This window comes from Onychostoma macrolepis, chromosome 08 (assembly GCF_012432095.1).
Source record: "Onychostoma macrolepis isolate SWU-2019 chromosome 08, ASM1243209v1, whole genome shotgun sequence".
NCBI lineage: Eukaryota > Metazoa > Chordata > Actinopteri > Cypriniformes > Cyprinidae > Onychostoma > Onychostoma macrolepis.
In genome coordinates, this window is record NC_081162.1 from 23,877,288 (window position 1) to 23,904,554 (window position 27,267).

The 27,267-nt window shown below is 37.1% G+C and overlaps 1 protein-coding gene across 1 annotated transcript in view; it reads left to right on the forward strand.

The window, feature by feature from the left end:
- The window catches only part of plxna3 (plexin A3), a 174,232-nt gene that overhangs the window by 96,482 nt on the left and 50,483 nt on the right, over nt 1-27,267 (forward strand). Inside the window, exons 9-10 of the mRNA XM_058784778.1 lie at nt 2,714-2,828; nt 23,422-23,622. Coding sequence (XP_058640761.1) covers nt 2,714-2,828; nt 23,422-23,622 — 316 coding nt within the window. The remainder of the gene's footprint in view (nt 1-2,713; nt 2,829-23,421; nt 23,623-27,267) is intronic.

Sequence of the window (27,267 nt, forward strand, 5' to 3'; positions counted from 1 at the left end):
AAATGGCTTGTATAAAGCCGAAGCTCTTTATTCTGTTTCATCTTCCCATGCAGCTGTTAGCGAGGGTGTCTTTCTGGTGCTAGTTAGTTTTGGATGTGAATGTGGGCATTCATTAAACATGTGAAACTCTTGTGTGTTTTATTGCTCAACCTAGATATTCGTGGCCTCAAGTTACCAGGAAGTGCATATCAAAGGACGACTGTGTCCTCTCTCACCGTTTTGAATAGTTGGGTGGGTTTTCAAGGAGTAGATGTAGAGCTTAACAATAAGGAACATTTGTTGATTTTATTTTTTTTTCCTTCTTTTTTTTTTTCTAAATGCCTTGCAAATTTTGTTTGGTTTTCTGTTGTGTATTCTGCAGCGTTATTGCGGTTTCTGATGATAATGTTATCTGGCAATGTTTTGTTGAATTTGCAAAAATGATTTGTGATAGTTTTAGAAGCATCAGTCAGGACAAAACAATGTTATTATAAAATAAATCTATAATTTTAAGATGCAGTCCTGAGCAAAACATAATATATGTCTGTAATAACAATTTTGATCATATTCCAGTATATATCATTAAAAATAAATTATATAATTTATATATGTAATGGATAGATAGAACGATGGATATTGATCTTGGAAGCATCAGTCAGGATGTGCTGAAAACTAGAAGATAATCAATATTGTTTTGCATGAAGAGATATATATATATATATATATATAATTATTTTGCATGTATATTGCATATGTAATTATATGCATCATCCCATCTCAAATTTTGCTCAATTAAATATGCATTTGTGCAAAATGGAATTTAAAAAAATAATAATAATTGTTGTGTTTTAGAGGTAAACCATTGCATTGCTCTTTGCTAAAAAAAAAAAAAGAAAAGAAAGAGAAAAAATTTGTTGTGACCTTTGTAATGATATGCACAGATGAATCGAGGCCAGAAAACTGTATTAAGAACTTAAATCTGGTCCGTTTTTAATTTCAGTTTGACTATAGTGCACAAACTCCAGATCTGCCTGCACTGAAAGTCCAGCCCAGACTCCCAGTGATGGTAAAACACTCACTTCATCAGAGTGTCACCATTTGGCCGTGCTGTGTTTTTCAGCCCACGCTCAAATTAAAGCTGAGTGAATTGATGGGCCTTAAACCCCTGACACAGCATATTGCATATTTCAGGCGAGACTTGCAGATCGGTTTGCAGTATTTACAACGCATTTCAGCTGCAGTGGAGCGCTGCGCCCTCCTCCATCAGCTCTAGTTTGCATCTTTACCTTCCAAACGCGCTAAAAAACACACCCACGCTGAACCCCCGTCGGCAGTAATATTAGATTTAGCAAGTTCAAACGCACCCATACTGCAAAGAAAATGCATTAACTTGTTTTAAATGACCCATGATAATCCGTACGCTTTCAATTGTTCCGCCAGAGATGGTTGTGCAAGAAAGCAGCCGGTGTAATTTTGCCAGTGCCAACGTCTGGGATGTTTCAAACGGGAAGGATCTTTTTTTTCCTCCAGAGAGCGAAACGAGATTATACTGAGCAATGCAGCTCCAGGTGTGGTGTGCTCGGACTGTCGAGTGCTCTCTGAAGGCGATCTGAACCGTGCCTCTGGAGGGAAGGATGTGATTAGGATGGCGTATTGCGTGGGCTTTCCGTACAGGACCAGTGGCAGATGAGAGACGGCGTGAGATGGAAAAAATCGCCCTGCCGGAAGTGTCCGCAAACGTTCTCTCAGCATGCGCTTCATTTCTCGTAGCGCGATTGGCCTTTCGTTGGGTATGCGTGTTCGAGTCCACAGGTGTCGCCTGCTTATGTTTCTCGGCAGGACGTGACTGTTTAATTGGGAATGTCATTAGGGCCGCCGTCTAAAAGACTTTTTCAGGCTCGGGTTAATGACTAATTGAGAAGCGGTGCGAACGAGTCGGTGTTCAATGGCCCTCGAGGATTAATTGTGTGTGTTGAAGTGAAAGAGTGGATTTGTGACACATTGACCGCTCAGATTTCCACAGCGGCGTCTTCATTTACGCCGAGAGAGTCTCTACGAGAGTTTAAGTCTGACCCGGGGCTCGTTTAAGATGTTCCCAAGGACAATGAAGTGATTTATAGGCGAAGTATTCTAAGAATTGAAGGAATTAATGACTTGAGCCAGAGGTTCAGTTGAGGACAGGGAGTTTAGGTTGCTGCCGAAGATACCAAACAAGTTGTAGTTCCAACTTCTTGTATTTTTGGGTGTAGATCTGGTTTGGTTGCTGGTTGCTTTTTTTTGTCCCGTTTCCATTGACAGCAAATGCCAAATATGGCCGTTTTGTTCGTTTCCATGAAGTCCGAAAATCCAGTTCTGCACTGGAAAAATGGTGGTTTTGAACCAGAAAGTGCTATTTTCAGACAGAGAAGTCAATCTGGTTAAATTGACACAACAAAACTAGATCATTTCTATTGTAATCAATTAAACTGTCTGGGGGAAGCATCAAAATGCATGGATTATGGATTATATGTTTATCTATCTCTCTGTCTATCTAACTATCAATCTATAATTTTATTATAAAATCTATAATTTTATTTTTGATATTTTATTTATTATTTAATTATGTATATAATTTATGGGGTGGATTTTGTGGTAAAATAGTCAGTGAAAACTTGGTCTGAGTTCACAGATGACTTGTTTTATGTGCTCAGAACAGACCTCTCATGTAACTCTCTTATGTTTTTCTCCTCTGCAGGTGTTCGTCGTGTGTTAGCAGCCCTTTCCCCTGCAACTGGTGTAAATATCGCCACATCTGCACTAATAACGTTGCTGAGTGCTCTTTCCAGGAAGGTCGAGTGAGCAGCGCAGAGGTAAGAAACCAAACCAGACCAGCTAACCAAACAATCCTCTGGTAAATGACATGCATCAACTGATGGGCATTTTGGGTTATTTTGCAGTCTTAAGTATTCAAATGCATTATAAAAATAAAGTCATAAAGTTGCTTAATCAAATATGAAGATAATACTAAAAATGTCACATTTTCAGAATGTGGTGAAAACTACAAGCTGAAAAGTAATGTTTTACAAATAAAGAAAATAATAAATACAACATTGAAATATTTTTATGTGCATTTTTTAATGTAAAATCATTGCTTTTATTTATTGTAGTAGGAATATAAAATAAAATAATTAAAATACTATATAATGCTTATTTACTATAATAATGAATATATATATATATATTTATTTATTTATTTTTATTTTTTATCAGAGCACTTAGCTCGTACTGTAAATATAACAGCCTGTGCTTTTCTATTGGGAAGAATTAAATTGAAAAAAAAATTTTGTTTTTAAATCTTTTCATATTTTTAACTATTAATTTAAAAATAATCATTAAAAAAAAAAAAAAAAAGTGTTAAACAAAATTTTCACGTAGCTCTTCACATTCTTTTCGCACCATAAATTTGAAAATCGATTTGTAAGTAATCTGAATTGTCTTTTTGCTAATCAACTCAAAGCTAAACGAGTGCTTGACTGCCCGTCCCCAGTATAAACCGTTCCAGTCTCGAGGGTTTGATCTGCAGCGGTGCCACGCGGCATAATCAGATTCAGATGTATTATGAGTTCATTTGTGATTCAGTGTGGCTTAGATGACTCACTGTTTCACTTTCTCAAATGAAAGATGGATTCAGATGTTCAGAACGGCTCGTCTGTTCTCAGTTTCCTGCGCTGTGATTTGCCCTAGAGGGTTGGCATTCTTTTAAACAGAGTATGCAAGCTTTTGTGCCCTGCTCCCTGGGGGAACAGGAAGTGAGTACAACAGAACCACTTATGTGTCCACCTCAAATTCGCATACAAATTTAAAGCAATAGTTCTTCCAAAAATGAAAATTGTGTTCTTTACTCACCCTCATGATGTTGTTCCAAACCCATATGCTGGCAGTTTTTATGTGTCATAAGAATAAATAGAAACATACGGGTTTGAAACAACCATAAGGGTGAGTAAATAATGACAGATTTTCTTTTTTGGATCGGCTATTACTTTGACATCCAGCAAGCCCCTCAGGCCGTGGCAGACCGAACCTGGTCAGCGGCTCTGTCCATCTGTATGTGTCAATCACACAATCGCTTCTTTCACTCATTGTCTGTGAAGCACTGGGAACTTTCTCACTCGCTTCATTGTTCGTCTCGTTTGACACTTGCTGGAAATTTGGAGCCAAGGCATTTTCCCTAGACGTGTATTTACACTGGACGATAAGAGGAAGAATTGTTGCAAATGTCATTCGGACTGAAAATTAGAATTTTCACAAGCTGTTATTAAGGGAGGACATTTCTCAGAGCGTTCATTAATGCTGTGCTATTAGTTTTTGAAGCATTTGTAATTGTTTTATTTCATTTATTTTTGATGAAATAGAAATATTATCTGCTGGACATTGACGGCAGGAACAAAATATTATAAGCCACGTACACGCAGCAGCTGGAAATGTTTTTACTCCTCTTCTGAATCCTGTTCATGCAGTGACAACACATTAACTGGATTTCCATCCAGATATTTATTTAGCAGATTTTGAAGTGTCACAGTATGAGAATACATTTTTCCAAAATGCAAATAACAATTTTTCTGTTTATATCTATAGAAATATTATTGAAATTTTTAGGTTCATTTTATTATGTAAATTATATTTATTTATATTGTTTATTGTAATAAATGTGTTTATTAGTGATCCACATTTACCAATGAATAGGGTTTGCAGTATTTTTATTTGGTAAGAATATATTTATTATGTTATTTGTGTTTATTTTATCAATTTATTTGTTGGTCAAACATATTCACCAATAAACTGTTTTTGCACTTTGGTAATAAAAAATTTGTTTTTGTAATATTCCAATTTTTCGTATAAATGAAATTCTTAACTTGGATGGAAAGCATCGCTAGTGGCCACTAAAAATTACAAATTCTTAAGATGTCTTGCTGTTGGTACTAACTGTTGCCATCCATTTTCTGTATCTATATTCAAAGCTGTAAGACACTAAAATGTAGCTTTGGTTATTGCTATATTGCAGTCGTGGTTTTACTCCTGAATGTATAAGCAACCATCCAGATCACTCTAGTAACCATTTAGCAAACTGTGGCTCATGCAAAACAAAACTCATTTTCTGCACAATTGTTAGAATCTAGTGCAGTCATTTTTATTTCCATTCAGCAAAGCCGATTTGAGTCAATCACAGCTTCATCCTGTTGATTTTGTAATTCTCTATTTGGCGCTGCTGCGCTGTGATGGATGTACGAGTGTTTTCAGGGTGTCTACAGTGTAATTCCTTCCAGAATTTCAGGTGCTAATGAGTATCGAGCCAAATAACTTGGCCAACTTTTTTGTTGGTGCCTTTTGTTTGTGGTTACTGATGTTTGAAATAGGCCCAAGTGTTTAATGTCTGGGTTGGTGTCGTGTTTCCAGCCAAGATTCTGTTGCGGTGAGGGAAAATAATAGTCTAAGCACAGATTTGGCCCAATCTGTGAATAGATTTACATCTTGTATTCCCGCCTCCTCCTTTTTCTTTTCTCCTTTTCTTTCTCTCTTTTGCTTTTCATTTCTCGTCGTAGCGCATTATTGCACACTTGACTGAGCTGTAGGCCGCTGCCTTCACAGGTTGAGAAGTTACGGCTGCATCTTTGTGTTGATGGAGTTTCAGTGCACCCGATGACCGAGGAGTGAAGGGAAAACAGCATACGTGACTCTCCAGCTGCTTGGATACCAGACACTGAGTGCAGTCGCTTTATTTATATCTCTCTTGCATTTCTTTGCATCACGATTACAGAGTAAAACCACAGCGACAGGAACAAAGTGGCCCGGCTAACTAACAATGTAGCTTTAGATGAGGCGAGATGCAGATTTGAGTTCAAGTGTGAATTTAATGGCTAGTTTCCACCGAGCGGTACGTGTCAGTACAGTACAGTACGGTATGATTCGAGACCGAACACCCTGATCCAGCTTGCGTTTCCACCGCCAACAGTACCTGTACTTGATAGGCGTGGTGTATGCCGGAAAGTAGCAGTCGACGATAAAGCGCGACAATAAGCACAACTCTGCCTCTTTTTGTTAAATGTCAGTTTTAATGAACAATAATAGCCATTATAAAAGTATAAGTACAAAGTATAAGAGGCTTATATAAGGAAATAAAGACAAAAGCAAACAATTCAGTCAAACGTATACTACAAAGTCAGAGCTGTAGATACTACGGTAAAGTTGAAAATAAATATATAAAGTTAAACATAACTTTGTGCTCAGCCAAAACGATATGAGCAGGAACAAATAATAGATTCATGAGACCACGAATGCCTGTTAAATATACCCAAAACGAATTGTATCTCATGTTTAATCACTACAGAGACATCAGAGCCAGTAGCAGATGTCGGAAGGACTAGCCGCTGTGAGGCTGCTCTTGGCGGATACATGAGCACTGAGCGCCCGGTGATCGCATGGAGCTCCGAAATCGGCATAACAAATTTTCAAATAGTCACTATCTTTATAAATAAACAGTTTTAAACAACTACATTCTTGCCTGAAAAACTCTTAAAACTACATTTCATGACACAATAACTAATATTTTGAAAGTTACGCGGGTTTTTGGGCAATGACGTTTCACAAGACCACAAGAACAGACAAGAACACATATTGAGAAATGGCTATTGTCTGTGTGAAAATATAAAATTATAAAATGCACATTTTTTTTGTGTTTGCACACTCTGACGTAAATAAGCCCAACACTCATGGACAGCAGAGAGGAACGAATTTAACCCCTTGTATCACGCAAAAGTGACGATTCTAGTCAACCAATCAACGTTCTGCAGTGAGTTTAGCTCCACCCTTTGCTGTGCTAGGTACCCCAACGGTAGGATACCAAAAAAGTGGTATGGTACGGTTCACTATTTTGGTACCATTCACAACTTCTGACAATGAAAACGGATATAATTGCATTCCATACCGTACTGTACTGAACCGTACCGCTCTGTGGAAATGAGCCATAAGGTCTAGTCTGCGTTTAGACTGGTTTCAGTAACAGTACGGTTCTCTGTAGACTCAAAACGTTTATGAAAATTATGCTGTGTGATGATGCCATCATTGTTATATATAGCTAATATATTGGTCTGTTTATTTAGCAGTTTATAGGAGTCATATTCTACACTTTCATAGCATCTTATTTTCTTTTAAATTTACAGTGCCACAACATTAAGGATGATCCAGGCCAGTCTAAAAGTGTTTTGGGCTTAATGAGTATTGGAAAAAAACAAGAAATATGTTATGGCTAGCTGATAAATGACCAGTTTTACAAATCTATAATACCTGGACTAAAAACAACAACAACAATAAAAAACTATCAGAACTGTGCATATTTCCATAGTAATTTAGATACAATTCATTTGCCCTGTCAACATTTTTACAGACTCCTCTGCAAAAATGTCAGTTTTTTATATGTTTGAAAAATGTAATGTTTTCTTCAACAAAAAATATAGCACTACAAATAATTTATTAGGTTTTTATGACTGGAAATTGAACATTTATAATGGAACTCTATTTAAGCAATAAATTCATACGCAATTTTGTTGGAATACAACAGCAAGGTGTAGGGAATATTGGCACTATATTGCTTATTGACATCTGAATTTATTTATTTATTTTCAATCAGAATTTATTATTGTAATTTTTTTTTTCAAATGAAAGTTGATCTATTTTTCATGTGTTTTCATACTGTACATCCTGCAATGCCTAAATTCCCTTTTTTCAACATTTTACACTTTTTCTTTTTTTTCAAATTGTTATTTTTTTGTGCTTGTTTATATATTTATTCGCAGTAGTAATGGTTGCAGCAGTTTTTTCAATTTTTTTTAGTCCTAGATTTTAAAATCAGCCATTTATTGTATATTGGCCACAACATGAAAATATTTATTGGCTTATCTGTATTATTGCCTGAAATATGGTGTTTCCTAGACTCATCTGTAAGATAAGCTAAGATGCTATGAAAATGTAGAATACGACTCTACAATAAATCCCTTAATCTGTTTGGTCAGATGTGACGAATCAGGTTAGAAGCTTCTAGAAGCATCTCCAGACGTATTAATATTTCATTTGGCCAGTGCCACTTTTTTATGTCGTCATTGCAGCTGCTAGGCAACTGTTTTCATATCTGTGATTCTGACATTACAGTTTTTCAATTAGAGAAATTATTAACTACACGCACCCTAGCAGAGCCACGGCTCAGAGAAACAAGGTTAATTGGATCTGTAATCAGGCCGTGTGGATAATGAGGCTTAATGATAGCCAGATGAAAGATTGAAAATGATTTGATATATGATTTGGACGTTATATAAGCACGACGGGACAGACACCCATACAATTAACACCTGCCTGATTTGAGAGAGAGGTGCACGTGGGAGGAGCCAAAGAGAAGAGAGGAAAATCCTCCCATCTTCAGATGCAGAAGGGGGTGCCGCGCGCCCCTCGGCTTTTGGCGCATTTTAATTTTACACTTAACTGAACATCAAAGAGATGCCTTATCAGTGCTTATCAGAGGCAGCCAGCAGCGCTGAGATATGCCCATCTCTCTCGGTTTGTCTGTCTTCCCCTCCAGCACCAGGCCTGACAATCTTCTTATCACTCCTCCCCCCTCGCTCTCGTTCAAGAAAAGAGTTAGTCAGCGAAAAGTGGTGAGTCATCCGGTGTTGATACTGGAGGGGAGAGTGCTGGTGTAGCGGTGACAGCAGTTCAGAGAGTGGGTCCGTGAAGAGAGACGCCAGCGTTTGTCACTCGCATGTTCATCACAAACACTCACTCCACACACACACACACACACACACACACACACAATAGTGCCGTCCCAAAACCTAGTCATGAAATGTGCATTCATAATACTTTTATTTCTTAATCAATTTACCTACGTATTATATGTTTTTAAAAGAAGCTTTTTAAATTCTGTCTATCTCTGTCTTGTTCTGTTGTTCTTTCTATCATTCTGTTTGTCTGTCACTCTGTCTATCCATCCGTCGTTCTGTCATGCATCATTCCATATCCATCCTTCTAACATCTGTCATTCTATCCATCCATCCATCTATTCATCCTTCTATCATGCATGCATCCATCCTTCTAACATCTGTCATTCTTTCATCCATCCCTCTGTCCTTCTATCATTTTATCCATCCACCCACCCATCATTCTGTCATCTACCATTCCATCCATCCATCCTTCTACCATCCTTTCATACTTCTATCATCTATTATTCCAGCCATCCTTTCATCCATCATTCTGTCCATCCATCCATCGTTCTTTCATCTATCATTCCATCCTTCCATCATCTGTCATTCTATCCATCCATCTATCCATCATCCATCCACTGATCCATTGATCCATCCTTCTATTATCACTCCTATCCATTCATCCATCCATCCATTGTTTTATCACCATCATTCTATTCATCCATCTTTCATTCTATCATCTATTATCTTATCCATCCAATCATCCATCCATCAATCTGTTGATCTGTCAGTCTGTCTATCTATCTTTGTTATGTAGTCATTCATTTATATATTATGTTCATCATTTATATATTATGTTCATCATTTATCTACATTTTATTAATCTGTTTACTATTTTGGTGCACCACACAAATAGCATAAAGTATAAGGCCATTCAAAATATTAATCCCATTTATTTTTAGCGCTCCACAAATGTTTTTTGCATCCTAAAAGCATCTGCCAACCACTTAACTGGACCTTGCCAACCAACTAAGCTAAACCTTGACCTCTTGATGTACTTCCCAGTTTGCATACTTTTGCTCTATTCTGTCCCAGTTTGTAGTATAAATACTGTGATTAGTGTGTTCAGTATGTGAAGCTGTCTTAGATTTTGGCTTCAAGGTGTAATAGCAGGCAGCATAATTATAGTAAGCAGCTCACTAGGTTTTGGAACAGAGCAACTTTTGAATCACACATTGAATTCCCATTGTCATTTCAGGATTTTCAGGCTGGATTGAAACGAGAAACAAGCTCACTGTCATTTATCGTAAGAAGAGTTAGCCGGGGGGCCGAAATCCGTGTTGGCGTGGGCCGAGAGCATATGTGGGCTCTTTCAATGATTACCACACTGGCTTATTTTTACATTCACAATACACAGGCGTTCTTTTGCTCTGATCAGTGTGTGTGTGTGAGTCAGTGATGCAGGCCCTTAAGCCGATGGGAATGTGTGTGTGTGTGTGTAAGAGACAGCAGCTCAGTGGAGTGCATCTTCTCCCAGTGTAAGCTCTGCCCCAGTGCCTTGGCCCAGGCTTTGAGAGGTGCTTCAAAAACACCGACATAAAAACACTCTTCACACTGTAAACAGGGCGAGTGTGACGGGGTCTCTCCAGCTCCCAGCAGCACTCCAGCGCCCTGGGCCTAATCCACTGAACAGCAGCCGGCTTCTCTCTGTCTCTCCACTGCAGTGTTTTCCAAGAGGAGTATTGCTACATCTGTTTGAGGGTCCTCCAAAGTCATATTGATTAGGAATCTTTCACTGTGAGCTCGGCCCCAAATTATATTAAAAACTCTGTTCTGATGGTGATGGGATTTTTGTGGTGCACTAAAAATAAAATAAAAACTGTGTATATTCAAAAGTTTAGGGTAAGAAAGAATTATTATTTTCGTTTAAAGAAAATCATACTTTTATTCAGCAAGGATGCAATTAAAGACTTAAATGAAAAATAATTGCTGTTCCTTCTGTTCATCAAAAATGCAGTCATTTAAAAAAAATCATGGTTTTTACAAAAATATTAAGCAGCACAACTGTTTCAACACTGATAATAATAATAAAAAAATGTTTCTTGAGCCTCAAATTAGCATATTAGAATGATTTCTAAAGGATCATGTGACACTGAAGACTGGAGTAATGATGCTGAAAATTGAGCTTTGCATCACAGGAATAAATTAAAATATATTCAATTCATATTGAAATATATTCAAATAGAAAAAAGTTATTTTAAATTGTAATATTTCACAAGATTAAGACACAGCTCAACTAGTTTCACCTCAAATTGTAAATTAAAATTGTATTTTCTCATAATAAACAACCAAACTGTAACAAAACCAACAAACTAACTAATATTAACTTCAAGTAAAGTGTAAAATGGTGTTAAAAAAATAATTTAAAAGCACAAAAATATAAATAACTTTAGTCAATGACTGTCATTCTTACTGATGATTATTGACGATAACTAGATTCTTGTGAAAGTCACTGAATAATTTGCACTCTAGGTACAAAGGAGTTGTGTATGTGTAAATCGATTAAAATATATAACAAAACGGTGGGAAAAGAAAACAGATGAGTGGGTAGGAATGATGTCAATTTCCATAGCAGAGTGCAAATTTTAGCAGCTTTGAATGTTGTAGCACTGGAGAATGGGTCAGGGCAGAGATAATTATTACATAGTGCACAACAAAAGACTAAATCAGAGCAGAGATTATAGTGCGACAAATATAAACACAGAGATGCGTAAACATTCATGCAGATGTTGTGCTGTAGTGAAAAATAATAAAGTAGTTTGGCAAAAAACACTATTCCTGAGTCTGGTGGCTCTGGTTTTTGCAGTTTCACAAGTTTAATTTTATTTGAGTTATTTTAGATGATGATTGGTTTAAATTACTGATTTTAAAATATTTTCATAAAGCAAAATGGCTTAAAATAAAAATGTAAAATGGCATTTTTTCATAATAAACAACAAATCCAACAAACTAGCTAATATTAACTTCAAGTAAAATTGTGAAAATTGCATAAAGAAGTTAAAAAAAAAAATTACACCTGCAATCAGTGACTGGCATTCTTACTGCAGACATGTTTAAATTCGTGGTCTTTTCATTTACACACATTGTTTGACCTTCACATTGCCAATTAAAGTGACTGTAAGCTTGTCCTTTCTGGATTGGACCGGTTCTGAATGCAGCGGCTGTTCTAATAAGGGTCTTATGCTCTTCATCTGTTGTATTAAAATGCGTTTCATTATATCTGTACATCACGCGTGGATGTCCTCCTAACACAACGCCTCGTGTCTGTTTGCCAGCTTTGCTGTGTTGATGAGGCTACAGCATGTTTGTTAAGCTCACGGTAGGTGACCTCTGGGAACGGGTGATCCGCGGACCCCAAATTACAGCCTGCACGGCCCACTCCAGCAACTGAGAAATGCATTTTTACCTCTCCCTCTTATTGTGTGGTCTGTAAGATAGAAGTGTTTTTGAGTTTTGGGGGTCAAACAAGAGCTCTAAAACTGTCGTTTTAAGGGAGAAAGAGTTTGTGTAAATATGATGTTTCTCCGAGGATGCTGGATGCGAGTTTTGGAGTATAAAACTTTATGACTGGTGTTAGTTCTGGCAGTGTATATATAGATGTGTAGCGTTGAAACAGCTGATGCAGGAGATTGTTTGGCTGTGGATTTATCGTGTGAGACGCTCTAAATCTCTTTCTGTTTGGCCGCCATAGCTTGCAGCACAGCATTTTTGAATTGTTGCTTAATTTGTAATAATCTTTTATTATAGTTCTGTTTATGTAATAAATAGGCTAGTAAATTACATTTTTCTAAAATAAAAGTGTAACTAAAAAACAAACATATTCATACAATGGGCCTAAAATTTATGTAATTTGCGCGTAAAACAGACCTTCCTGAAAAATCTCCTCCGGGTTTGCAAACGCTTCGTAAGCGTCCGATTTCATTTGTAAATAGGGCGCTCGTGCACGCTCATTCACAATTACCATAATCCCCGCCTATGAGTTACAGCTACGCAAATTGCGTGTCCAGGAACGCAGTGGAATATTCTGGACTCCTTTCTCAGGTTTGGCTCCAGTATTTTGCATAAATGCAAAAAAGACTAATAGGCCATATGCCTAACAATAAATATTCAATAACGTGTGTCCGCCAAAGCGTTTTTAACCAGCTGAAAAAATGTCAGGTGCTCTTTTTAAAACGGCCAGCTGGCGGCGCTTAAAAATACAGCTGAGACGCTTTGGTTGCTATGATTAGGAATATCCACGGCAGTAACGTATTACTAGTATCTCATTTTGAAGAATATAACGGAATATAAAAATGCAGTAACCAGCAATATTAACTTCTCTGTTGTTGTTCAGTTGTTGTAGAAGTAGGATGATTGGTCGGTGTAGTATTTGTTCCGCCCCTCCTCCATTGATTGGAGGGCTGAGTAAAGTGACAGTGACAAGCGCTGCGTTCTACCAAAGCTAAGCAGTGTATCAACTCTCAGCTACAAAAAAAAAATAAAAAACACAGCAAACGAACTTGTAAAATATTATGATGGCAGCGCAGCAAAATTCAGTGTCATCAGTTTGCCAAAAAGAACACAGAACGTTTTACACACCATTTACTCGTGGTAGGGAGCAGGTGTAAATTTCTTTCGTACCAACCAACGTTTTGAAAATACGAACACTTTCATGAACCCGAAAATTTACGTCAGAACAGCTTTACGAACAATTTACACACATTTGTTCTGCTCTTGTTTCATGAATGAGGCCCATTGTGTGGATATATGATATGATATATGATATGACATGATTTATGATTGTATACTCTTATATAGATCACTTATGTGTCTCACAATTTTCTACTTAAATTTTATGGCTAAAATCAAAAAAGCGAAATAACTACATAATATATAAAAATGTTATATTATTTCTATATTAAATTTTTAATTGTAATAACTTTACGTAAAAGCATTATTAATCACATTATTAATTAAATAGAATTTCAAATTTTCTATTTTTTTAAAACACAATGTTAAAATTTCTTAAGTTATGTAGTTTAAAAAATTATATAATCATATCTATACCATAATTGTATATATTTTTTATGTCTAAAATAAAAATGTGAAATAGCTACATAATAGTATATGAATTTTATATGTAAATTTAAATGTAAATGTTTATATACATGTTTGTTTATATATATATATATATATATATATCTATATCTAACAAATTGATTTATTATCTTTATATTAAAATTTAAATGTTTTTTTTTAAATATGAATTTGTTATTTAAAATCATATCTATTTTGTATCATTTATATTTTTATATTAAATAAATGTTACACTTTAATGTTTTAATTTATTAGGCTTATAATGTTTATGATTTTACCCTGTCAGATTATTCATAGAGATGTGGCATTGTGTCATATATATATATATATATATATATATATATATATATATATATATATATATATATATATATATATATATATATATATATATATATATATATATATATATATATATGTATATATATATATATGTGTGTATATATGTGTATATACATGTGTGTGTGTGTGTGTGTGTGTGTGTGTGTGTATATGTATGTATATGTATATGTGTGTATATATATATATATATATATATATTCATATCTGAATGTGCATGAATGACTGATGTCAAGCACTATGTATATTAAAGAAAGTTCCAGAAGTTATTGAGCGTTTTGCATTTGCTGTGTCATGATGTGAGAGTGACATTGATTGACAGCGCTGCTGGTGAGCCGTAATATGGCTCTCCCTCCGTAACATTTATCATTACAGGAAGCTTAATTAGCTTATGTATGTATTTAACCTTAAAGAGCAGCACTGCAGGGACACGATTCACCAAGACTAATGACCACAGAGAGATCGCACACATTTTCAAACTGGCTTTTTTCCCACCGGGACCCCGGCGCCTCCCTCCCCTCATTTTCTCTCACATAACGTTTTGTTTTTTTCCTCCTCCTCACTTTGATGCTCTGACTCTCCGTTTGTGTTCTCCAAGTGTCACTTCTCCTTCTGTCCCTTCTCAATCTGTTTTCTTGTTCCCACAATGCAATCTTTCTTTTTCTTTTACTTTCTCACACTCTCGCTCTCTCCCAGACCTCTCTCTTCCTCCTCCTCTTCTCGTTTCGTCTCGCTGGGGCGACTCTTTCATTAACGAGCTGCGGGCAGAGGTAATTAATTGTGGGATGAGTGACAGAGACGCCATTAGCTCAGCAGGAAGCGCTCTGGCTGCTGTGGTCCTTCAAGCCGGACGCCGTAGCCACACAGGAAGTGACACGGCGGGCGTCTGTCAGCAGCCAGCCATTACGCCGCACCCCTCACGTCTTCAGTCTCCATGCACAGCAAACAGTGCCCTCGTCCTCGGTTCTCATGCCAGCCGTTGCTGATAAGCTATCTTGTTTTTACATTAGCAAACACTTTACTGCTAAAACAGAGATGGCCGAGGCTGACATCGAGATTGCATGAAGATTTTCTGATAAGAGACTTTTAGAGCTGAAGTGATGCCGCTGATCTTTTTTTGTGTTTTTGGCTGTTTGTGCCAAACGAATGTCTTTCAGCTGCTGCGATAACAAATGCTCCATTTGTACATTAAGCGGAGGTTTATTCTTTGTGTCTCGCACTGTTAGTGTTGGATCAATACTAACATTTTGGCTTGAGTATTATAGCAGCCTTTGGGATCTTGATATCAATGCAACAAGTAAATAGCGTCAGGCGACAGATTGAATAAAACGAGCTGTCAAAGATTGAAGAATTCTCAAATGTAATGTGTGTGTGTGTGTGTGTGTGTGTTTTTATATATAATATATCTGAATGTACTGTTTATGTAAATTACAGAATGACAGTTATATTGTTAGTCACTAAATATGTTACAAATATTTAATAAGTCTCACTTATCAATGCTCTACATACACACGCGCAAGTATGTGTTTGTGTGTGTATATATATGCATACACGCACGTTATCATAAAATTATTTTAAAAACTCACTTATCAATAGGCTATCACACATTTTTAATTTAATTTTGTCTAAAATTTAAAAAAATAGTTGAAATAGTGACATAATATAGAGAATTTTAATATAATATTATATACAAAAAATGTATGTATATATGTGTGTATACAGTGTGTGTATATATGTACATATTTATGAATTGTGTTATATTATTTTTATATACAGTACAATTTTCTTTTATTTTTATAGTCAATAACTAAAAAATGCATCTTTTATAATAAACATCAATTCAGTATGCAAATTTGTTAATTTTAACAATAAAATCATCACCACCATCATATATAAATATGTATGTGTGTATTCATATATCATATCATATATATACAGGTGCTGGTCATATAATTAGAATATCATCAAAAAGTTGATTTATTTCACTAATTCCATTCAAAAAGTGAAACTTATATTATATTCATTCATTGCACACAGACTGATATATTTCAAATGTTTATTTCTTTTAATTTTGATGATAATAACTGACAACTAAGGAAAATCCCAAATTCAGTATCTCAAAAAATTAGAATATTGTGAAAAGGTTCAATATTGAAGACACCTGGTGCCACACTAATCAGCTAATTAACTCAAAACACCTGCAAAGGCCTTTAAATGGTCTCTCAGTCTAGTTCTGTAGGCTACACAATCATGGGAAAGACTGCTGACTTGACAGCTGTCCAAAAGACGACCATTGACACGTTGCAGAAAGAGGGCAAGACACAAAAGGTCATTGCAAAAGAGGCTGGCTGTTCACAGAGCTCTGTGTCCAAGCACATTAATAGAGAGGCGAAGGGAAGGAAAAGATGTGGTAGAAAAAAGTGTACAAGCAATAGGGATAACCGCACCCTGGAGAGGATTGTGAAACAAAAGCCATTCAAAAATGTCCATTCAAAGAGTGTACTGCAGCTGGAGTCAGTGCTTCAAGAACCACTACGCACAGACGTATGCAAGACATGGGTTTCAGCTGTCGCATTCCTTGTGTCAAGCCACTCTTGAACAACAGACAGCATCAGAAGTGTCTCGCCTGGGCTAAAGACAAAAAGGACTGGACTGCTGCTGAGTGGTCCAAAGTTATGTTCTCTGATGAAAGTAAATTTTGCATTTCCTTTGGAAATCAGGGTCCCAGAATCTGGAGGAAGAGAGGAGAGGCACACAATCCACGTTGCTTGAGGTCCAGTGTAAAGTTTCCACAGTCAGTGATGGTTTGGGGTGCCATGTCATCTGCTGGTGTTGGTCCACTGTGTTTTCTGAGGTCCAAGGTCAACGCAGCCGTATACCAGGAAGTTTTAGAGCACTTCATGCTTCCTGCTGCTGACCAACTTTATGGAGATGCAGGTTTCATTTTCCAACAGGACTTGGCACCTGCACACAGTGCCAAAGCAACCAGTATCTGGTTTAAGGACCATGGTATCCCTGTTCTTAATTGGCCAGAAAAAATGCCTGACCTTAACCCCATAGAAAATCTATGGGGTATTGTGAAGAGGAAGATGCGATATGCCAGACCCAACAATGCAGAAGAGCTGAAGGCCACTATCAGAGCAACCTGGGCTCTCATAACACCTGAGCAGTGCCACAGACTGATCGACTCCATGCCACGCCGCATTGCTGCAGTAATTCAGGCAAAAAGAAGCCCCAACTACGTATTGAGTGCTGTACATGCTCATACTTTTCATGTTCATACTTTTCAGTTGGCCATAATTTCTAAAAATCCTTTCTTTGTATTGGTCTTAAGTAATATTCCAATTTTCTGAGATACTGAATTTGGGATTTTCCTTAGTTGTCAGTTATAATCATCAAAATTAAAACTCATACAGTATATATTTTTCAAATATTTACATATGTTTACATGTATATATTTATATAATTTATATCAAATATTAATATATTTAATATACAAATATAAAAACTTTTATTTTGGATTCGATTAATCGTTTGACAGCACTAATATATTTCTTTATTTATATTATATTATGATGATGATTTTTATTGTTGTATTACGCAGTATACATTTATGATTGAAATATTTCTTTTTTCTTTACTTATTTTTTAATTATGCATGTACATTTCTATGAACATATTTCTTAGGACAGGTTTTTAAACTTGTCTTTTAAAATCTTTTACTTTTTCAGCGTCTTTATTTGGAATTTTTAATTTGTGCTTGACCGAAATACCATTGTATTGTTTGATTTATGTACTATATTCAGATATTATGGTACTTGGATTACTATGCTTGAGGACCACAGCTCCAAATCTCTTCGTTGAATGTGCCTTTCCTCAGTGCTGTCAGGTCGATGATTAGTTCAGCCTCTGCAGTGAACTGACATTTCTATATGGACTATAATTTGTAGTTATTTGTATGTTATTTCAAGTCAGGCTTCATAAAGCACCTTCAGAATATTATCCAGCTCCAATCAACCAATCAAAGCTTTAGAAACTTCAACACATGCCGTGCCTCAGATTATACAGGCCATTTAAAAAATCAGCTTTAGCTGAAGAATAAGGTCAAAAAATATCATGTAACGTTTAATTGGAACAGCTCCCAAGTGATCCGGAGACTGAATTTATTTTTCTCGGCACTGAGGGAAGGGAGCATATTTCATGGATTATGGCTTATGAAGACTGAAAATGGGATTAACAGGGTAGAAGGAATGGAAAAACGAGAAAAACGGAGTGAGTGACTGAGCAACTGACTGCTCGGGAAATTATATATGTAAGCAACAATTCATTTTTTCCTCTAGCTGACCTGCAGTGAAAAATTGGATTTCTTGTGCATTGTGTGTGTGTGTGTGTGTGTGTGTGTGTGTGTGTCTGTGTGTCTGTGTGTCTGTATGTTTGTGTGTGTGCATGCATTTTCTAAATGTGTGGCATGAATTTCTCTCCCTCGGCCGCTCTGGCTTTTTATGTTTCAACGGAGAAAAGTGCTTAGCTGTGTGATAACCGGGATATGCACAATAAGGTTAATGGAGAGACTGTCAACAGGCAGTAAGCTGCCAGGCCTCTCCTAATGGGGTGCTAATCAGTGCGAGGGAAAAGCCCTACTGGGGAAACAAGCAGCTGCTCGGGTGGCTGGATACAGTTACCGCTGCCGCGTAGATGCATAAAAACACGGGCGGCGGCGGCGGCGTTATGATGTCACACAGGAAGGCATTGAACCTTAAGTGAAAGCCAAATGGGATAATTCATCGTTTAAGCCACTGTAAATGCAAACACTGGGTGTTTTTATTGGACCGTATTTCGTTTTTGCAGTGCATGAATATGGCCTCCTGTTTAGTAAAGCAGTAAGCCACGAGAGACTTTGCGGTACGGTGTTTACCACTTAACAGTGTTGTTTTAGTGTCATTGAAATAGCCTACTATTATAGGTTTTAACAATATTTTAAATTCATTTTTATTTTTATTCTTTTTTTAATTTTAACGTTTTTGATGTGTTTTTGTCATTTTCAGGGTGTTTTAAGTCTATATAGTTTTTTTTATTCATTTTTATTTTGGTACATTAAGTTAAACTGAATTAAAATTAGAAAGGCTGCTTTACCAACTAGCTGAAATAAAACTTTTTTAAAAATATTTTATTTCAGTTAATGTTTATTTTATTTTAAGCAACAATGTTTTTATTTTTAATTTCAGTTTTCATTAACTATAATAACAATGGCATTCACACAACTTATTTATTTAATTTAATTTAATTCAAGTTTTTGAATATAATTTATTATTATTGCAAAACTATGTTGTACATCACAGGTTTGACAATACAACACTGCAACACTGCATAATAAAAATATTGCATATAATGTGTAAGATAATGTCTATAAACTGTGTAAGATTGCACATTTCTTGTTTTAAGCAAAAACCTCACAGAATTCTAATAAATGCATGTTTAAAACAAGAAAAAGACTGTTTGCCAGTGCATTAAGAAAAATTAATTCTTAATTCTTAACGATCTATTCTTTGAAAACAAGACTCACAATTTATAGTTTTTTTTCTGAAGTAAATTAAGGATTTGTATAGTTTTGCTATAAAGAAACAAGACCAACGTTTTAACTTTTTAAATGTATTATTTTTTTTATCACTTATTTATTAATTACCATTTACATTTTATTTTTCAAACCGCAGGTGTGACATCATATCCTGTTGTTAATATCTTTTTAAGGTCATGCAAATAATTTTGTATGCTTACAGCATAGCTATTGGGTTTTAGCCACAACGTGATGCAAAGACACGGCTGTTCCATAAGTAATGAAACATATTAATCGTAATAACCTCAATAAACAATTCTTCTGTGCGTAATCTAGTTCATTAGCCTAACCGTAGGCTGTTTACAGATGCCACCATGGCAACAAGGCACGTTAATATAGAATTCAATTGATGTGGCTTCAAACAAGGCTCGTCCAATCAGAAGAACAGCTACACGTTATATATGCAGTGCTCCCGGCGTGATGAGTTATGTACTGGTAAATGCTGACATTACCTCGCCGCGCTTCAGCTTATCTGTAACCTTTGAGCCACGTTTAGCAAACACTCCATTCCTGGCTTGTTTATTTCATAATTAAGTAGTGATTGGAGCTTGTTAATGAGAACAAGCAAACTGACATTAAGAAGGACGGGGCAGGAAATGTCTTCAGGGGGCAGTTGCCTTCAATTTGAGCAGAATATACACAGCGATGGATGTTGTGAGCAGGTTTGTTAAGAGAAAAGATGGTGGAGGTTTCTAATTGACAGCAGAAAACAATCAGCCAAACTGTAATGAAATTTAAGGACAATTTTGTTTGTAATATTATTGATGAATGGAGATGGATAGATAGATACATTTCTATTCAAATGATAGTGTGAGTTTATTGGTCAGAGGAATTATCAGGATAGCTTTAAAAAATATTTAGCAAATGGTGGTTTTGGATCAGACTAATGATGTCATGTGCTAAAACTTCGGCCGGCGTGCACGCACACGATGGAGCAGCTGCGTCCCAATTTTAAACGGCAAAAACTTGATGAAAAGCCCATTATAGTCCATTAGCAGAATCACCTGTGCTAAATATCTCTGACTGCAGTCTGTTAGCGCTCCTCCATGGGTTGTAATTTGTTCCCCTCGTTTTCATCACCTTCAATCAGCCTCTCGTGGCGGTACTTTGAAACTTTGAAAGAGACAGGATTTAACTGTTGTGTAATCCACTCCAGCAGCAGCGGGTCAGGGAACTCAGAGCAGTGGCGCAAATTCAGTAATTCAGTCTCTTTCTCTCTTTGTTTTTGTCAAATTTACTTTATTTCTGCCAGAGTCTGTCTGTCTGACAATTTTATCCATCTATCTATCTATCTGTCTGTCTGTCTACACTCTTAAAAATAAAGGTGCTTAAAAGGTTCTTCACAGCGATGCCACAGAAGAAATATTCAGTCAAAGGGTCTTTAAAGAACCATCTCTTTCTTACCTTTATATAATCTGAAGAACCTTTCACCACAAGGAACCTTTTGTGAAACAGAAAGGTTCTTCAGATGTTAAAGGTTCTTTATGGAACCATTCAGACAAAAAAGGTTCTTCTATGGCATCGTGAAGCACCTTTATTTTTAAGATTGTATCTATCTATCTGTCATTCTCTCTGTCTGTCTTTTGTTCTGTCCATCTGTTATCTGTCTGTTATCTATATATCTGTCTGTCCGTCTGTCATTTACGTTGTTCTGTTATTTAGTCATCATTCTGTCTGGCTATTGTTCATTTAATCTAGCTATTGTTAGTTCTAATATTGTCATTCTTATTCTGTCTATCTTTCTGTCTGTCTGTTCTATGTAGGAAACATTAAACATTTTCTTCTTAAATACACTTATGTGGATTTCTTTGAGTTTCAGTTAATTTTCATTTTGCTTCCTTGCATTTAAATTTGAATTTCAGTTCTGTCATCACGTCTGCTGTCTCAATTCAAATTCAATTCTAATTTAGTAACTGGGTTATAATTTAAAAAGTCATTCTCAGTTAAATTCTAAATATTGCATGAATTACATTTAATGATGTAGTGTTGAATATAATCAGAATGTGTTCATTTACTTTTTTTTTTTTTTTTTGCTTTCAGTGAGCGTTCAGAGTATTATTTGATGCTTGAAGCATCACATCCTTCACATCCTTAGCCGAATCTGAATTTGTGTATTGTTACAGAACGTACTACGTACATTTGATGAAGAACTTGGGCTTTTGGGCTTATTATCCAAGCGTGCGGCATGAATACAGTCCAGCCAAGTGTCCAGAAAGCATGCATCTGATGTATACTTTTAAATCTTGGTAGAAGGTAATCTGGGTATTTTGTACTGCTCATTCAGACATACAGTACTGCATAAAAGTTTTTGACATACTACTTTTGAAATACTATACACTAAGGAAGTAGACATACCGGGAAGCAGGGAGAGTGTATATTTTGTGGTTCTGAGCCTCGTTTCACACATGCAGCATTTTAGCAGAGAATCGCGACAGCTGAAACTCTTTTCGGTGACTGAGCTTTGTGTTTTCTCATTAAATACACCCATCCTGAGTTTCGCTTTCTGAAGTCCGTGGACGGTGTATTTGTTTACGGGCCAGTCGTCTGGAGTAGTTTATCATTAGTTCACTGTTGTCATCTTCGGCAGAACTAAAGGTGATTCATCGTGCTCATTTTGCAGTGTGAAGGCATGCTATCCTTCCTCTCACTGCAGTCGCCACCTGTGCGCCCCTCGTGCCTCCACAGGGAGTAAATCCTTCCTTACAAACACCCAATATGAAAATGAGATTTATTGTCGTGCTGATATGCAAACCTGTGCAGATTGATGGAGGTCCGGGTTAAATAGTTGCATCATTGTTAAGCGTGCTGCTTTTTTGGCTCGGGCTGCCGGTGAGCTGGGCGGCTAGTCGCTCTGATTTATGTCTCCTCTGCCTGCAAATTGCTTTTACTGCCACCCTGATTATTGTTCAGTGTTAAATAGATTGCAGATCGTCCGAAATATCCTCAGATGCACAACTTGGAAGGAGAAGAGCTGGTTTGCAACCAACACCTCTGTGCACCCGTCGATAAGTGATAATCATCAATCAATTAATGCGGTTTGTATAAACAGGAACCTTGTTTCTCTCTCCAGATTGTGCTCTGCATGTGTCGTCGTTTCTGACCTGCTAATATATCTCAGGATATGAGGCTCGTTTTCCATCAGTGTGATCAGAAGTCACGTCAATATGAGTGTCTTTGATAAATGCCGCAATCGGTTACGGGTAGAGTAGACCGTAATGACTCTTCTAGCACGACTTGACACGCAGGACTAAGGAAGATATTCATTTACCGCTTCATCAGTGTGATCTGCCGAGAGAACCTGCGCTTCGTAAAACTGGAGATGGATGCAAGTGCTGTGTAATAGGGTTTTTAGCCTCAGATTGCTGGATTTTAAGTTATTCCTACCCTAATGGCCTCGATTTCCTTTCTTGGCGCATTTGTGTGAGACTGAATGCCACGTTTGTAGGCAAAGTTTCAACCGAATAGACGTTATTTATTGTCCTTGAGCTCAATAAACTGGAATCAGTGTCATCTTTGGAATGAAAGTGGAATCAGTTATGATATTTATGAGTCGGGATTGTTTGTGCTTTGCTCCGAGACTGAATTATTTTAACGTATTGTCTTTTTTTTTTTTTTTGTCATTTTCAGGGTTGCCCGCAGATTCTGCCTAGCAGCGACATCCTGGTACCGGCGGGGATCGTTCGGCCAATCACACTGCGAGCTCGGAACTTGCCCCAGCCTCAATCGGGACAAAAGAACTACGAGTGCGTCTTTAAAATCCAGGGCAAAGTTCAGCGTATTCCCGCGGTCCGTTTCAACAGCTCCTGCATCCAGTGCCAGAACACTTCGGTAAGAGCACTTTGCTTCATTTCTAAGACAACAACTCTCATACGAACTCATCATAGGAACACATGATGAATAGTGGCTATTAATGCAGGAAAAATGGATTTTCTTTATAGCAGTGGCTTAATCTGAAGGTTCAAGTTGACATCCTTTAGCAATGGCAGAATTTCTTAAAGGAATATTTAAAAGTGACAGTGAATACTTTTACATTGCTGCAAAACATCTATTTCAAATGAATTCCGATTTTTTTTTTTTTTTTTTTTTCAAAGAATCCTGAAAAATGAATCATGGTATTCACAAAAATATTCACACGCACAAGTTTTCAGCATTAATAATAAGAAATGTTTCTTGAGCAGCAAATAGCATATTAGAATGATTTCTGAAGGATCATGTGACACTGAAGACTGGAGTAATGATGCTGACAATTCAGCTTTGCATCACAGGAATAAATTACATTTAAAAATGTATTCAAATAGAAAACAGTTCTTTTAAATTGTAATAATATTTCAGAATATTGCTGTTTTTACTGTATTTTTGTTCAAATAAATAGAGCTGGGTATCGAATTTGATACTTTTTAGGCACCAACCGAATTGCCTTGATACCATCGAGTATCGAAAAACGTCTTGTCATTCGGTACCAAATTTCGATACCTAAGGGGTTAATCTCATCAATGTCAGTGAGCCAATAGTCCTGCAGAACTAGGTGTGTTCGACTAGAAGCAACGCGGTGCAGATTGATCAGGGTTTGACATCCGCAAGAGCGATTCGAATGCATACGGAGCAGTCTGCTCTCTATATCGTATATCTATATCACAGACTGAAGCGCGTGTGACGCTCGCAGTGATTTCAGTGTATGCCGTCTCACTAAATGAGGACATAAACACATGAAAAACATCACCAGAACTGCTCTGAGAGTTACTTCATAAGTATTTTACCGTTTGATTTGAGTAAAACTAGCATCATATCATATACACACAGAACTGTAAAGGTATTCACGTCAACCCGTCATAATAAAAGTTTGGTTTAACTTGGAAAACACTGCGGCAGAAATATATTACTATTGTTCAGCAGAATGTACATACTGCTACTACTAGGGTACTATTAAAATTATTAAAACTTTATTTTTTTAAGTAGTGATCACACAACATTTCTTCCATGTTTCCATTTTAATAGTCTTTTTTTTTTTTAGAATGGAAATTTTCTTTGTGAAGATTATTTACTTTCTGTGGTAAGCAGAAAAAAGAACAAAATGACAGCATATGGGTTTGGAATGACACGAGGGTGAGAAAATAATGACGGAACTGTTATTTTGAGCAAACTCTTGCTTTCAATATATCCTAAACGGCAAGCATGTCATTTATTAATCAGCGTATTTTTCCAAGCGTAGCCTCACCCCAGATGGCATTTGAATAATTGTCATACGAACAGATGCATTGTTTTCTCTCATTATATTTGGCTTTGTGACATTATTTTTCCATTTAAAAAATTAGCATGAGCTGCAAATCGTCGCTTGTAGGGCAAAGAGGTGGTGATGAATTTCTCTGAAGTGTGCTGAGAAAGCCAAGGTGACTTCTCGCTGAATCACTGATCATAAAAAAAATACGAATCTTTATCCGGGTAAATCGGCAAAGACATCAATTTATAATGCTGAAAGTGTTGTTTTCTCAATCCCAGTGAAAAATGGAGCATGTCAAGATGTTGACATTGAGAATATCTCTCTCCCTCTCTCTGTCCTCCAGTTCGCTTTCATATGCGGGCGGTACAGGCGCTTGCCGTCTGTGACCCATCTGGTTGTCACGGTAACCTCAGGGAATCTTGTAATATAATTAGCTAGGTGCTGGACGTGCCTCGTAATTTGGCATGACAGTGTGACCTGGTGAAAAGGAATGCGGTGAACCCCATTTGCCACGCTTGAGGTGGAGTGTGTGCCCTTTGACCTCTGTACCCTGACGGGGTCAAAGGTCAATCCACTAGCCCGAACCCTGCGACAAGACAATTGATGTCCCGTCGCAATTTAATAATGAGGATCACGTCTGTAGCGCACACCCCAGTGCTGGATTGATTGTCGTCCTTTCCAGGAATGACATGCTGCTGTTCTCGCGCGGTTCGAAGGTCCCCTCGCAGGACCCCGGTGCAACTGTTGTCCTTCCATCTGTTTTGACTCATCTCCTACTGTTCATCAGTCTCCCTGTCTCTGACCCACGCTGCCATCTCCGACAGCGCTATGCATTTAAATTGGAATTGAAACGTAGCGACTTGTGCAGTCTAAACGCAGCCTCGGACCCAAAGGTATTTAGATGCAAAGTGAGTTTTGCAGCTGCCTGTCAGTGATGATGCCGCTGCATATTGACTATATGGAGGGCAACAGATTTTTTTATTTACTTATCGCAGATGAATATTGACATGGGGATTTCTGTGAGGGTCTTTTATTTGTAAAATCTTGCAAAACCAACAATTTCACAGCGCCTAACATCCTGTGTCATGAGGATCTGTGTTGCGACTTATCTGTCCACACTGACTGCAGAACTGTTACACAGCGTGACATAAATAGATTCCTAAATGACTGACAGTTTTTTGTATCTAAGAACTTTTATATGGCATGGTGTGTGTGTATATATACACATACATACAGTGGTATGCCAAAGTTTGGGCACCCCTGTAAATTTTCATGATTTTCCTTTATAAATCATTGGTTGTCTGAAATTTCAGTTAAATATATCACATAGGAGACAAACACAGTGATATTTGAGAAGTGAAATAAAGTTTATATGATTTATGGAAAGTGTGCAAGAATTATTTAAACAAAATTAGGCATGTGCATAAATTTAGGCACCACAAAAGAAAAATTAACTCAATATTTTGTGCATCCTCCTTTTGCAGAAATAACAGCCTCTAAACGCTTTCTATAGCTTCCAATTAGAGTCTGGATTCTGGCAGAAGGTATTTTGGACCATTCTTCTTTACAAAACATCTCCAGTTCAGTCAGGTTTGATGGTTTCCGAGTATGGACAGCCCGCTTTAAATCACACCACAAATTTTCAATAATATTCAGGTCTGGGGACTGAGATGGCCATTCCAGAACGTTGTACTTGTTCCTCTGCATGAATGCCTTAGTAGATTTTGAGCAGTGTTTAGGGTCGTTGTCTTGTTGAAAGATCCAGCCCCGGCGCAACTTCAACTTTGTCACTGATTCCTGGACATTGTTCTCCAGAATCTGCTGATATTGAGTGGAATCCATGCGACCCTCAACTTTAACAAGATTCCCAGTCCCTGCACTGGCCACACAGCCCCACAGCATGATGGAACCGCCACCAAATTTTACTGTAGGTAGCAAGTGTTTTTCTTAGAATGCCGTGTTGTTTTTCCGCCATGCATAACGCCCCTTGTTTTGCCCAAATAACTCTATTTTAGTTTCATCAGTCCACAGCACCTTATTCCAAAATGAAGCTGGCTTGTCCAAATGTGCTTTAGCATACCTCAAGCGACACCGTTTGTGGCGTGTGCAGAGAAAAGGCTTTTTCCGCATTACTCGTCCATACAGCATCTCCTTGTGTAAAGTGCGCTGAATAGTTGAACGATGCACAGTGACACCATCTGCAGCAAGATGATGTTGTAGGTCTTTGGAGCTGGTCTGTGGGTTGACTGTGACTG